Source organism: Mustela erminea, chromosome 13, assembly GCF_009829155.1.
Source record: "Mustela erminea isolate mMusErm1 chromosome 13, mMusErm1.Pri, whole genome shotgun sequence".
In the NCBI taxonomy this organism is placed as follows: Eukaryota; Metazoa; Chordata; class Mammalia; order Carnivora; family Mustelidae; genus Mustela; species Mustela erminea.
Genome location: NC_045626.1, coordinates 76,534,148 through 76,549,202, shown reverse-complemented (window position 1 = coordinate 76,549,202; position 15,055 = coordinate 76,534,148). Strand labels below are relative to the sequence as shown.

Genomic DNA, 15,055 nt, shown 5'->3' with positions numbered 1-15,055 from the left:
TTATTTACTTATTTGACAGAGAGAGAGATCACAAGTAGGCAAAGAGGCAGGCAGAGAGAGAGAGGGGGAAGCAGGCTCCCCACTGAGCAGAGAGCCTGATGTGGGGCTCCATCCCCAGGACCCTGAGATCATGACCTGAGCTGAAGGCAGAGGTTAACCAACACTGAGCCACCCAGGTGCCCCTGTATCTGCATTTTGGAACACTTCTGTGAAGATGTGTTGAGTAGAAATGTACAGAGCTGTGATGGGAGAGGAGAGAGAGGTTTTTTTTTTTTAAGACTTTATTTATTTGACAGGAAGAGAGATCATAAGTAGACAGAGAGGCAGGCAGAGAGAGAGGGGGAAGCAGGCTACCCACTGAGCAGAGAGCCTGATGCGGGGCTCGATCCCAGGACCCTGAGATCATGACCTGAGCCGAAGGCAGTGGCTTAAACCACTGAGCCACCCAGGCTCCAGCCACTGAGCTCTGGAGAGAAAGATTTTAACTTTGATAGCCCCATGTCAGTTTGAAAGCAGTGTAACTTGTGGCGTTATTTTGTTTCAGCGTATTTGTAGCCATGAAGTGCCATCTTGCCCAATATGCCTATATCCACCTACTGCAGCCAAGATAACCCGTTGTGGACACATCTTCTGCTGGGCATGCATTCTGCACTACCTTTCCCTGAGTGAGAAGACCTGGAGTAAATGTCCCATCTGTTACAGTTCTGTGCATAAGAAGGATCTCAAGAGGTGAGATGGAGACATTTAATAGATTAGATCCCCCTTCTGCTGACTCCTTGCTCTTTTCCATCTAAATGTCCATGTTACAGTGTTGTTGCCACAGAGTCACGGCAGTATGTTGTTGGTGATACCATTACAATGCAGCTGATGAAGAGGGAGAAAGGGGTGTTGTTGGCTTTGCCCAAATCCAAATGGATGAATGTAGACCATCCTATTCATCTAGGAGGTGAGTTCTGTTAATTTAGGGGGCAAATAATTTTGGGTACATCCTTCAAGGCTATTGTGAGTATATCTTTCCATTAGAAATTGAGCCTTTGAGCAGGCCATTTCTAGCATTTCCACATCAGTTTTAGGATTCTGGTAGGTTAGAGGGGAGTTTGCAGAGTGGCTTAACTCTCTGAAAGTTTCAAGTATGGCTCAGTTATATATTTTAATGTTTTTAAAGATTTATTCATTTATTTGAGAGAGCAGGAGAGAGCATGAGGAGAAGCAGGCTGTCCACTGAGCAGAGAGCCCAGTGCAGGGGTCAGTCCTGAGACTCCAGGATCGTGACCTGACCTGAAGGCAGCTGCTTAACTGACTGAGCCAACCAAAGGCCCTCAGTTTTTCATTTTGTTGAAATAGTGGCTGGTCCTGAGGATTCCACAGTCAGCAGTCTGTGCACCTGTTGTCCAGGAACTCAGTAGTCTAGTAGAAGAGACATATGGTGGCCAAGCAATTAGAATAGAATGTGAGAAGTACTCACAGTGGGGAATGTGCACAGGGTTTTATGTCCTGCATTCCATGCAGAAATTAGTATTTTTTTTTTTTAAGATTTTATTTATTTATTTGACAGAGAGAGAGATCACAGTAGGCAGAGAGGCAGGCAGAGAGAGAGAGAGGAGGGGAAGCAGGCTCCCTGCTGAGCAGAGAGCCGGATGGGAGACTCGATCCCAGGACCATGACCTGAGCCGAAGGCAGAGGCTTAACCCACTGAGCCACCCAGGCGCCCCTAGAAATGAGTATTGATTAAAGTGGCATTTCAGTATCTGGGCTAAAGATACTTCTCAATAAATAGTATTCAAACAGTAAAAAAAAAAATAGATCCCTGTCTTACACCATTCATAAAAATCAACTTCTCATGGATTAAGTAATCGAATTTTTAAAAATTAAAAATTTTTTTTTTAAAGATTTTATTTATTTATTTGTCAGAGAGAGAGAGGGAGAGAGAGTGAGCACAGGCAGACAGAATGGCAGGTAGAGGCAGAGGGAGAAGCAGGCTTCCCGCTGAGCAAGGAGCCCGATGCGGGACTCGATCCCAGGACGCTGGGATCATGACCTGAGCTGAAGGCAGCTGCTTAACCAACTTAGCCACCCAGGCATCCCAAAAATTTAAAATTTTTAAGAAAAAATATGGGACAGTATCTTTATAAATCCTCAGGTATGGATGAATTTTTGAACCAGGATAAAACTGTATAGATGTTATAAAAGAAAAGCTAAATAAATGTGATTTTATAAGAATGAAATCTGACAAGATTCCTTAAAGTCAACTGATGAAAAACTAAGGGAAGATTTACACATTTTTAAATTAACTAATTAGTTTAAAGATTTTACTTGTCAGTGAGGGAGAGCAAGTATTCTATGAATTATATTAACAAGCTAGGCTAAGCATGTACAAAGCATTTTCCAGAAAGGGATACTGGAATCCTTCCCAAGAATTATAAGAGATTTAATTTTGCTAAGAGTTATGCAAATCAAAATGGCTACACATGAAAAAGAGAAAAAAACATTGGGAACACCAGGTTTCGCGGGGTGGGATGGGTGGGGAAGGCAAATGAGTTCTTGGTGGTCTTTTGATGGGAGAAGTTTGATAGTATTTAAAATTTGATAGTATTTAAAGTATTTATGGGGCGCCTGGGTGGCTCAGTGGGTTAAAGCCTCTGCCTTCCCGGCTCGGGTCATGATTCCAGGGTCCTGGGATCGAGCCCCACATCGGGCTCTCTGCTCAGCAGGGAGCCTGCTTCCTCCTCTCTCTGCCTGCCTCTCTGCCTACTTGTGATCTCTGCCTGTCAAATAAATAAATAAAATCTTTAAAAAAAAAATAAAGTATTTAAAGTGATAGTATTTAAAGTTTGATAGTATTTAAAGTATTTAAAGTGCACAGGGGCACTTGGCTGACTCAGCTGGAGGAACGTGGCTACAATTGTGAATTTGGACCCCACATGGGGTGTAGAGATTACTTAAATTAAAAAAAACAAACAGAAAACCCACAACCTTTGATCCAGCATTTATACTTAAATATCATAAGGAAATTATTCGTATCAAGGAGCATGTATAAGGATTTTTTTGTTCCAATGTAATATAAGTTGATAATAAGCTAAATATTCCATGAGGAATTTACTCAAAGTAGAGTGTATTATTCTGTGGAACACAATACAGAAGGCAAAAATTAGGTCTGTGTGGGGCACCTGGGTGGCTCAGTGGGTTAAAGCCTCTGCCTTCGGCTCAGGTCATGATCCCAGGGTCCTGGGATCGAGTCTCCCATCGGGCTCTCTGCTCAGCAGGGAGCCTGCCCCCCCCCCCCCCGCCTGCCTCTCTGCCTACGTGTGATCTCTGTCAAATAAATAAATAAAATCTTAAAAAAATATAAATGAACATGGGTATAAATGTATAGAAAAAGATTTGATGACTACATATTGAAATTTGCAAATGGTTATCTCTGGGTGGGTACTAGGATGGGAGGGTGGGGAAATGGTATTTCAAGGGTTTCTCAAAAGATAATATTATCTTAAACTTTTGAAAAAGTACAGGAAATATGGGAGAGGGAAGTTAAGGAAATAAATCCTCCATGATCCTTTTATGCAGAGGTACCCCAAAATTCTAGATTTTTTTTTCTGTGCATGTATACTTCTGCAAGATTAGGATTAAATTTTCTAGTTTGGTGTCTGCATTTTATTCATGTAATGTGAGTATTTCTACATGTTAATAAATGTCCTCAGAAAACCATTTTTAGGGCGCCTGGGTGGCTCAGTGGATTAAGCCGCTGCCTTCGGCTCAGGTCATGATCTCAGGGTCCTGGGATCGAGTCCCGCATCGGGCTCTCTGCTCAGCAGGGAGCCTGTTTCCCTCTCTCTCTCTCTGTCTACTGTGATCTCTCTCTGTCAAATAAATAAATAAAATCTTTAAAAAAAAAAAAAAAAGAAAACCATTTTTATTTAAAAAAATTTTTTTAAAGCTTATTTATTTTTTTTTTTAAAGATTTTATTTATTTATTTGACAGACGGAGATCACAAGCAGGCAGAGAGGCAGGCAGAGAGAGAGGAGGAAGCAGGCTCCCCATTGAGCAGAGAGCCCGATGCGGGGCTCGATTCCAGGACCCTGAGATCATGATCTGAGCCGAAGGCAGCGGCTTAACCCACTGAGCCACCCAGGCGCCCCTTAAAGCTTATTTTTAAGTAATCTCTGTATCCAACATGGGGCTTGAAAGCACGACCGGGAGATTGAGTCGTGTGCTCTCCCAATTGAGCCAGCCAGATGCTCCCAGAAAACCATTTTTAATGTCTGCAAAATTCCCTTTAGTGAATATGCCATCATGTCGTTAACTATTTCTGTATTATTGGACATACTGGTTGGTTGTATTTTTGGTATTATAGATGATGTAATTATTGAATATTGTTCGGCTAAATTTTTTTTTAACTGCATATTTTGTTTTCTTAGATTACTTGTAAAATGGGGTCAGAGTTAGAAACCTTGTATTAAGGTCATTATTAAATTGTTTTTAGAAAATTATGCTAAATTACTTCCATCTTTACAACAAAGGTATGTGTAAAAGTTGCTGTGTAGCCAGGTGGTTGCAAAGCTTTGAATGTTGCATTTTTGTGATCTCGCTGGTTTTCCTGTAGATGAACAGCACAGCCAGTACTCCAAGTTACTGCTGGCCTCTAAGGAGCAGGTGCTGCACCGGGTGGTTCAGGAAGAGAAGGTAGCTCTAGAGCAGCAGCTGGCAGAGGAGAAGCACACTCCCGAGTCCTGCTTTATTGAGGCAGCTATCCAGGAGCTCAAGGTAAGCCAATGCCCTGGAAACAAGGTAGGGTGGTGGGGATAGGTTACCTCAGCCCCACATTTATGATAATGAACAGGGAAAGGCTAAAAAAGACAGTTTGCTCTGGGATTTGGTAATGGGAGGGAAGGGCTGACGTAGTGGGTATTTTTTGTGTGTTTTTTTGGGGTGGTACCTAGTATTTTTTTTTTTTTTAAGATTTTATTTATTAGGGGGAGAGAGAGTATGAGAGGCGAGAGGGTTAGAGGAAGAAGCAGATTCCCCACTGAGCAGGGAGACCATTGTGGGACTTATCCTGGGATTCCAGGGTCATGACCTGAACTGAAAGCAGTTGCTTAACCAACTGAGCCGCCCAGGTACCCGGTACCTAGTGGTTTGTAAAATGCTCTCTGGAGCTGAAAGAAAGAAGTTAAAATGATGTTGGAGTTAATTGAGCCACTGAAGTCTCTTTGATTAACTACCTTCTGAGTTAAGCAAGGTAGGCTTTTTTTTTTCCCCTAAAAAAACACTTGGATTTATTTTTAGAGATGTTTTATTTGAGGGACATTTTGCAGAAAGTAGGATGGCCTATGTAGCAGGGCTTAGGAGTGCCTGCTGAGGATTTGGAGCAACAGGAATTCCCCAGAAACAGAATTTCCTAAGCTCTGTACCCTTTAATAGGCATCAGAATCCCTGGTTGTTGGGCTCCACCCTGAGAGGTGGAGTCTGTCAAGTCTGGGCTAAGTAGGCTTAATAATTTGCATTATCATGAGTTCCAGGGTGTTTTTGATTTTGTTCATCCTCAGACCATATTTTGAGAATTACAGATCTTAATTAGACCAGTGAAAGCCCTTGTTTACTGAGTGATTGGCATGTGACAGGCCCTATGCAATGGTACTATATTTACATTTATCTCACTTAAGTGTCATTTCCTGGTGTGATAGATATGGCTGCCCCTTTCATAGATGAGGAAATGGAGTCATGGGTTAAGCAAGGTAATTTACTTGAGGACATATAACTAAAAAGAGGTGAAGCTGGAATTCCTGTCTTTCCTGAGTCCTCCTTTAGCAGGGTACTCTGTATTTCATTTGGGTTTTTTCCCCCTATAATGCAGAGTATTTGTTCTAATGCATTTCAGAGAAGAAAAACTATATAGAAGTAGAGCAGTCCAGGTTTAGGTGGGGGTTGGCCATACCCCTGCCTTTAGCACTGGGGCTTTTGAAGCGTAGCTTGTAAACACAAGAAGACTAGTTCTCTGTTCTTGGATTTTTGTTCTGGAAGCTTTTGTGTTGTGTTGTCAGTGTGACTGCCACAGATTCTAAGCAGAATACCATCCCATTTGGGTACCAAGTGCTTTTTGCTTCCTGTTTCCTTTGAAGAATGAGGATTTTAAGTACTAGAAAACCAGGCACCCCTGGCAATTATGTTTTACGACCAAGATTGAAAATAGTCAAAATAATCAAAATATATAGGACTAGATGAAAGGAATGGTGTGGAGAAAAAGCCACAGCGGGGATGGGAGCAATGGGAGCACTATTCCCATTGGGTCTTGTTGCCTTTTAACTTACGCTCCTGTTGGGAGAGTCCATTGTAAGCCCTTGCTAAACTCAGTGTTTCTGGAAACTTTGCTTTCTCTGGTCTTCTCTCTGGCGGTCTAAGACTCGGGAAGAAGCTCTGTCAGGATTGACTGAAAGCGGAAGGGAGGTCCCTGGTGTTGTGCCTGCTCTGGAACAACTGGTGCTGATGGCTCCCTTGGTGAAGGAGTCCGTTTTTCAACCCAGGAAGGTTAGTGTGTCCTTCTTAGAGGCTAAATGGCTGCTGTTCTTCAGTGTTGCTGTTTAGGTGGCAGGTGCTGGACTTTGTGGGGGTGGGGGTGCTGTGAGTATTTTCTGTGTGCTTATTAGTTCTTTACCCAGGGATGTTCAGTCAGTGACAGCTAAGGAAGACATCCGGAGAACTTGGTTCCCGTGCCTACCTTGCCACATAAACTTTCTTTTGATATAGAATTTGTCCCAACAGGGTGTGCTAGAGTATCTGTCTGCTTTTGATGAAGAGACCACCGAAGTTTGTTCTCTGGGCTCTCCTCATCCTCTTGCTCTCCCTCTGGTGGAGGAAGAGGAAGCAGTGTCTGAACCAGAGCCTGAGGCCTGTGATGACTCAGAGTTAGCAGATGACAGTCTGGGAGAGGGGACCATTTGTACTGAGTCCAGCCAGCAGGAACCCATCACCAAGCCAGGCTTTACACATCTGAGCAGCTCTCCGTGTTACTACTTTTATCAAGGTGAGTGTCCCTGAGAGGAGGGCTGGGTTGCCATGGAGAGGTTTCAGCGAGGTGACCTGTCCTCTTAGCAGAAGGAGGTATTGCTGCTAGATGTGCTTGGGTCTGTTGTGCCTTTGGCTTTGGGGAGGGAGAGGCAGGCCTAGCTGTGTGGGGGGCCCTCGCTTGAGGACCCGCCAAGATTGCTGTGTGAGAGAGCCGCTTGTCTTCAGCGGAGGACGGGCAGCACATGTTCCTGCATCCTGTGAATGTGCGCTGCCTTGTGAGGGAGTACGGCAGCCTGGAGCAGAGCCCGGAGAAGATCTCGGCGGTAGTGGTGGAGATTGCCGGCTACTCCATGTCCGAGGTAAGGTCCTACCTGCCCCGAGGCTTACGGTTCTGGGGTGCCATCAGAATGATCTCTTTGACATGGGCCTAGCCAGCCCATGCACCCAATCCTTCAAGGATTGTAGCTTTTGTATTTGTCTATTTTTGTCACTGATAATTGTCCCCGCAAAGTTCTAAGAGATTAAACGGTGCTCCCTTACCATGTTGGGTTTCTGGTAGTCACTACTGCTCTCTGCTCAACAGGTTCATTTATTGTGGTTTGGGAGTACAGATGTCTCTCACTTTCATTCAAAATGAGTGTTTTTATCTTTTTCCTTATGGCTTGGGAAAAATGTCCAAGGAATCGAAAAGTTCTTGGAAGCTCTACACTAGGTTATACAAGCTTGAAACACATTTCTTTTTTAAGATATTTAAAAAATTTTTATTTATTTGACAGACAGAGATCATAAGTAGGCAGAGAGGCAGGCAGAGAGAGCAAGAGAGAGGAGGAAGCAGGCTCCCCTGCTGAGCATAGAGCCCGATGCGGGGCTCGATCCCAGGAGGGATCATGACCTGAGCTGAAGGCAGAGGCTTTAACCCACTGAGCCACCTAGGCACCCCTTGAAACACATTTTTGGCTTAGCAGACAGCTGTTAATTATTGTCTGATAATTTACATATGTGTTTTTACCCTTTGAGAGTTACCCCTGTGTTGATCACAAAATTTGTTACAAGCCTCAAAATAAGAGACTCATTGAGTACCATAAACTTTACATCAAACATGCAGAAAATGGGGGTGCCTGGGTGGCTCATTGGGTTAAAGCCTCTGCCTTCGGCTTAGGTCATGATCCCAGGGTCCTGGGATTGAGCCCCGCATTGGGCTCTCTGCTCAGCAGGAAGCCTGCTTCCTCCTCTCTCTCTCTGCCTGCCTCTCTGCCTACTTGTGATCTCTGTCAAATAAGTAAATAAAAATCTTAAAATAAAAATAAACATGCAGAAAATGAAAAGAAAAATTAATGGCCTTCAATTTTTTACTATTTCAGGCCAACCTTTATTAGTAGGGAAATCTGCTTTATTTGCCTTCCCAGTTACCATTAATTCTGTCCATGGATTCTAGGTGTTTTGCCATCCAATACTCTTTAACTCCCCTTGTTCTCCCCACCCCCCCTGCTTAATTGTGGGCCCCAGAAAATCAGAAATAGCTGATCAGCTTTAGATTATTTATTACCAGTCTCAGTTTATTCATTTGCAGCACAAACCTAAACACTGCTTTTGGTTGCTCATTCTACCTCACTGAATGTTGACTGACAGTTTCTGTTTGGCTTTGTCAAATGGTGATAACTTGAGTACTGCTCTTTGAACCCCAGTGGTGTGTGTGAGTGTGCGTACTGTTGGCTGTCTGGGGTGGGAACCTCTGCTCTGAGTCTGGCTCGCTGTCAGTTGAGTTTTGGTCCCTTTTGCATGGTAGGATGTTCGACAGCGCCATAGATACCTTTCTCACCTGCCGCTCACCTGTGAGTTCAGTATCTGTGAATTGGCTCTGCAGCCTCCTGTGGTCTCCAAGGAAACCCTAGAGATATTTTCAGGTAAGAATGCACCCACTCTGCTTCTTTTCAGAGTGGAGTTCAGGGGTTCTTCTGACTGGAAACCCGGGGTGGGAGGAATTAAGGAGCTCCATCATGAGCCTCCGTACCTCCAGAAACACTCCATCCATTCATCCAGTTGGCTGTCTCTTTATGTGGCCTTATCTACTAGTCACCTGGGAGGAGTTAATGGCCAGGTTTTCTTCGTTCTACCTCCTCACCATCTGACCAACCCACAGATGACATTGAGAAGAGGAAGCGTCAGCGCCAGAAGAAGGCTCGGGAGGAACGCCGCCGGGAGCGCAGGATTGAGATGGAGGAGAACAAGAAACAGGGCAAGTGTAAGTTCAGGAGCTCCCATGGTTGACTAGTACAGCTGTGCATCATCGGAGAGAGACTCAGTGCTTGGGCCCAGGACCCAGACTGCTTGGTTCACATCTTAGTCCTGCCACATGTTTTCAGCTCTTAAATCTGAATCATGAGGGTACCCCCTTCATAGGCTTATTTGAGAATTAAGTGGGTTAATTCTAGTCAAAGCTCATAGCTCTTAATAAGGGATGAGATTAAATTCATCCTTGGCATAGTGGGTGAAAAAATATGTTCTGGGAAGAGAATTGGAATCTGAATTTGGTGGATAATCATCTCCTGTGCACTCTAGATGGAACATTAATCCCACCTTTGTATTAAAGGGACATCTATACCTAGCTTAGCATGTCTCCTAAGGGGTCTGACAGAGTAGAAACCTTGACAAACTAGGAAATACATGCAGGAGGTTAGATTTTCATACCAGTAAGTGCAGAGCCTTTTGATCTGCCACTCCAACGTAAGCTTCATTGGACCCAGGAGAGTAGTGTGACATGAGGGCCTGCTTATCCTCCAGGAAGCAAAGAACTGAGTCCTCAGCTCGGGAAAGGACTTCACTGTTTTTGACTACATTCAGTATGGTAAACACACATTTTACTTCTTTGAGGCATCTGGGTGGCTCGGTTAAGTGTCTGCCTTCAGCTTAGTTCATGATCTTGGGGTCCTGGGATTGAGTCTCACTTCGGGCTTCCTGCTTGGTGGGGAGTCTGCTTCTCCCTCTCCCTCTCTCCCCTGCTCATGTTCTCTCTGTCTCAAATGAATAAATTAAGAAAAATCTTAAAAATTTTTTTACTTTCACTTTTTTTACTTCTTAAACTTGGATAACTAGGATAACACTGGGGTTCCAGTGTTATATAGCTGTTTGGCACATTTCCCAAATGTTTGAAAAACTGGTGTTTCAGGAATGAGCTTTTTTTGGTTTGCTTTTTTTTAAATTATGGAAATATTCAGAGACAAGTATATAGAGTAATATGGTTAAGCTGTATGTCTATCACCTGGCTTCAGATAGGAATAGTTAGAACAAAGATTTTATTTATTTATTTTTATTTAAAAATTTTTAAAAAAGATTTACGTATTTCAGTGAGAGAGGAGTACATGCACAGGAAAGTGGGGCAGGGGAGAGGAAGGGGGAGATAGAGGGGGCAGGGCAGAGGGAGAGAATCCCCAAGCAGACTCTCCCCTATGAGGGGAGAGCCCACAGGGGGTCTTGATCTCAGGACCCACACGATTAAGACCTGAGCTAAAATCAAGAGTCAGATGGTTAAGCCTCTGAACCACCTAGGTGTCCCAAAATTTTGGTTTTAAAGCTGTTTACATCCCTTTTTTAAAAAGACTCTTGGGGGATTCATTCTGACTGTCCTCAACTGTTGGAAAAGATTTGAGGAATATTCTAAATGGGTCTACCATTCTCCTCTTTTCTTTGCAGACCCAGAAGTCCACATTCCCCTAGAGAATCTACAGCAGTTTCCTGCCTTCAATTCCTATACCTGCACCTCTGATTCTGCTTTGGGTCCCACCAGCACCGAGGGCCATGGTGCCCTCTCCCTTTCTCCTCTTAGCAGAAGTCCAGGTTCCCAAGCAGGTAAATGAGTTGGGGTTTAAAGAATAAAGTTGGCCATCAGCCACAGACCTTAAAGCAAAGTCCTGGTATCTGAATGTACAACTCTGACCTACTCAGCATGGTGGGATCTTTAGGTGACTAACATTACTTTAGGTAGTTAATATATTTCTGAGATATGTCAGATTTTACTATTTGATCCACGTTTTGTGTTTGCTGTACTGACTGCTTTTTACCCTGCTGTCTTCTAAAAATGTCAAAACTTCAAGGTAGTTCATAGGGCGGGACAGTTAAACTTAGATTCTTCCCTGTGACCCATCTGTTTTATTTCTAGTTTGTACCTGTGATATAATCCCCTTGTATGCTTAAGCATCTTTGTACATGTCTCTGTTGTAGCATTGCTTATAATGGAGGGGGGGAAGCCTATGAAATCTGCTGTTAAGGTAATGGCTGAATTGTAGAGCATTTATACTCTACTGTGAAATACTTTATACCTATTGAAGAGGGGAGTAGCCGTCTTCATGAACTAATGCGTGGACCTTTAAGATGAAAGGACATCGTCAAATAAGACGAAATATGATACCACTTGTGGGTTTTACTTTTTTTTTTCCTTATTTTTTTAAGTAGGCTCCATGCCTGATGTGGGGTTTGAACTCATGACCCTGAGATATAGTTGTATACTTTTACAACTGAGCTAGCCAGGCACCCCACATTTGTGGATTTTAAAAAAAGAACATAAAAACAGCATTTCGTTATGGGTTCATATATCTGAATGTGTAGAAAAATACTGAGATGATTACCTAATCAAACAGGTGATGGTGTTTTACTCTAGGGAGTGAGGTCAGTATTTAGTGGTTGTTCAGAGGCTTTTGCCTTTTAAAAATACTTTTTTAAAGAGAGAATGTATTAATGTATATCAAGCTAAACATTTAAGAGTTAATCATAATTTTGTTTCAAAGAGCTATCTTTTCTGATCGTCCTCCTGGATGGTAGTTTTTGATAATTAAAATAAATTTCTTGCCAGCCATTTTAATAAAATGTCCAAAGCAGAATATTTAAAGCTCTTGGTGATTTTCTTGTGATCATTTGCCTGTCACTTTGCAGATGGAGAAGCGTGAGGCTAAGGCAGGGGCTTAGTGACAGGAATGTGACAGAAACCTGCATTGTGACAATTATGCTCTTTAGTTTGAGAGCTGCTATACAGAGCACTATGGCAGAACATTGACCACATCATCTGTGATACCAAAATTGTGTTTGTGTATGTGCTTTCATTATACGAGCCTTTCTGAGGAACGGACTTTAATGTCCTGAGGAAGAGCAGTTGGATGGTGCTAGGAATAGCCCTGGCTGACTGCGGGACGGCCTGCCACCTGGAGAGTGACTAGGCCCTTCCCTCCCAGCAATGATCAGGACAGTGGGTAGACCTGTGGGAATTGCTCACCTCGAGGTCAATAAGGATGGAGAAGACTATTATCTAGGGCTTATCAAGGAAAAGCTTGGATCTTCATACTGGATTTTGTTCGTGTATGTGTATTTTGGATTCCAACTGAATATTCCCAGGTCAGAGACATCTGGCTGGACCATAAAGGCTGACCTGATTACATTTTATCTTTTCCTTGGAACTTTTTCATTCACATAAAACTAGTCCACAATAGTCCCCAGTACCTAGGCCTGGAGAGTCAGCTGCTTTGGAAAGGGTTTTTCTTAGTGTGGGAACAGATGCTGCCATGCTTTCTAGTATTACTGTGAGTACTCCGCTTTTTTCTCCGTGGATCACTAGTGTGAATAGTGGGGCCATGTTCTTGACTTTATAAGAAGACAGCAGAGTGGTAATTGGATCAGGTTCGCTTTTAGAGGTGGGGCTGGTAATTATCCAGACCCGATTCAGGGTTCATCTTTTCTCTCTTGTTAAGAATAGACTAGCTCTTTGGAGCTTAACTTACATAATCAAGTCTCTGGTTTCCTTTCAGACTTTTTGCTGACCCCTCTGTCACCTACTGCCAGTCAGGGCAGTCCTTCATTCTGCGTTGGGAGTCTGGAAGAAGACTCTCCTTTCCCTTCCTTTGCCCAGGTAAATCTTTTGCTTGTATTGTAAAACAGCCCAAGGATATCTAACATGAACTCTGCTTGTTCTTTCTGGAAATCCTTTCCGTTGGAGGAGGAGACTTAAAGGTTAATGTTGCATGAATGGTAATAGTCATGGAAAACTTTTTTAAGAGGAAATCTATTGGATTTAGTCTCAGATGTTACTGTATAGACTTACCAAGGAAAGAGACCAAGAGTAGCTAGGGAGAATCAGAGCTTCAGTTATTTAACAAATCATTAGATACTTGGGTAATGAGCACTGTTGTAGGGGCTGGGGAGACATCAATCAATTTTAGCTGGTCCCTAGTTCTAGGGCCTTGGATTTAGGTAGTGTGTATCTATTACATATAGTAAACCATTCCTCTTCACTTTGGGAAAGGAGAGGTTGTGGTTATCCTATAACTAGCCAGACCAGCTTTCTTAGGCAGGTGGGTTAGAGGAACACTAGGCTAGTGACACTTGTTGTCAGATCTTTTTTTCTCCCCCCAGTAATTGAAGTATTTTTATTTTATGTACAACGAGTTAACATCAAGATAGGTCTTTTGGAGGACCCATTCAAGAAAGTTCACTGAATCCAATTTACTGAAGCCTGTATCCTTCCCATACTGATGGAAACACTGGTGGCACATACATGAGACCCTACTTCCGGATCTCAGACCAAGTGGGTTTGAGTAGACACAGCTTGCTCTCTCAGATGCAATGAGACAAAATGAGTCAGATGACTTTTTTAATCTTTAAAACACAAACCAACACTCAGCATTCCTGCATTGAGATAACTAAGTTCAGATGGATGGATTGCTTGCCAAGCACCCCCATTAGAAGTTAGTATTAACTTTTTTGGGGCTAGTTTGGAATCATTAGCTTAACAGTTCTTTAGAGCAGGTGATAATGGATGTTTCTCACAACAAATGGCAGTGCGTGTTGAGAAATAAGCAGGAATTGGACTTTGGTAAGGAGAGTCCTGAAGTCAAGGAGAAAGAAATAATTGAGAGCAATCCTGAACATTAACTGGTAGGCTTCAGAAGTGATAATTATGCAAGTGGCTCCCAGGAGTTATGTCAAATGCTTAAGTTTGTTGTTGTTGTTTTTAGTTTTTTTTAACTAGGTTTTATTGCTTTTGCTTTTGCTTTTTTTCAGAATTAAATGGTGAACAACTTCAAACTTCAATGTGTTGAAGGAATAGCATAATGAACGCTTTTACCTTTCATCTGTGTTCACCAGTTGTTAGCATTTTGCTGTGTTTGCTTTCTCTTTTTATGTTGAAAATCAGTTACAGACCTCATGAATGACAGTTTACCACCAAATATAAGTGGCCCCACAAATGACATTCTTCTTTATAAGCACAGTTGTCATGACCACATCAAAGAAATTCAGCTAACTGAATATCTCATTGCGTATGTCTCAAGGGTCCTATATTGTTTTCAGTCACGTCCAAAGATTGCTCATTGCATGTATTTGTCAAGTCTCTTTAGTGTCCTTTGATCTATAACAGTTTCTTTAGCCTCTCTCTTTTGTTTTGTTTGATTTTCTTCCTACGGCATGGATATTTTTGAAGCATCCAGGCCAGCTGTTGTATATAGAGTCTAGAGTTTGGATTTGTTGGTTTCTTTTTTCGTAAGTGGGTTCAGGTTAAACATTTAAACATTTCTAGCAAGAATAAAACATAGGTGGTAGGTATTTTAATGACCTTTTAAGAATAAGGTGGTTCAGATGTCTTACTATTTGGACTCTGAACTCCCAGGGAAAAGATCATCGAAGTGGTACATGATAAAGAAATGTTATTCAGGGAAATCAACCTCTGCAAGTCCAACGCCATTTGAATAATACTGTACCTCACTTTGGGATACACACTTTAGGACAAGACATTCCTATTTGAATCTTGTGGGGCTTGTCTCCTGGTATTTTTCCAGGAATAAAATTCCCCTTGCTTTGGGTGCCTGGGTGGCTCAGCGGGTTAAGCCTCTGCCTTCTGCTCAGGTCATGATCTCAGGGTTCTGGGATTGAGGCCCGCATTAAGCTCTTGTGACCTCTGTCAAATAAATAAATAAAAGCTTAAAAAAAGAACCCAAATTCCCCCTGCTTTGAGCATTAGCATGTGTTGCAGATGGGACTCACACTGGCCCTTGATAATTAAGAAACTGGCCT

The 15,055-nt window shown here is 42.7% G+C and overlaps 1 protein-coding gene across 4 annotated transcripts in view; it reads left to right on the top strand.

Annotated features, from left to right (window-relative positions):
* The window catches only part of RNF10 (ring finger protein 10), a 41,974-nt gene that overhangs the window by 25,039 nt on the left and 1,880 nt on the right, over window positions 1–15,055 (top strand). For 2 of the 4 annotated variants that reach the window (XM_032309614.1, XM_032309616.1), the window contains exons 5-14: window positions 545–729; window positions 810–946; window positions 4,602–4,762; window positions 6,398–6,523; window positions 6,743–7,019; window positions 7,229–7,362; window positions 8,790–8,907; window positions 9,144–9,245; window positions 10,694–10,849; window positions 12,796–12,896. In XM_032309614.1, coding sequence (XP_032165505.1) covers window positions 545–729; window positions 810–946; window positions 4,602–4,762; window positions 6,398–6,523; window positions 6,743–7,019; window positions 7,229–7,362; window positions 8,790–8,907; window positions 9,144–9,245; window positions 10,694–10,849; window positions 12,796–12,896 — 1,497 coding nt within the window. The remainder of the gene's footprint in view (window positions 1–544; window positions 730–809; window positions 947–4,601; window positions 4,763–6,397; window positions 6,524–6,742; window positions 7,020–7,228; window positions 7,363–8,789; window positions 8,908–9,143; window positions 9,246–10,693; window positions 10,850–12,795; window positions 12,897–15,055) is intronic. The other 2 variants (XM_032309615.1, XM_032309617.1) reach the window with 2 other exon arrangements.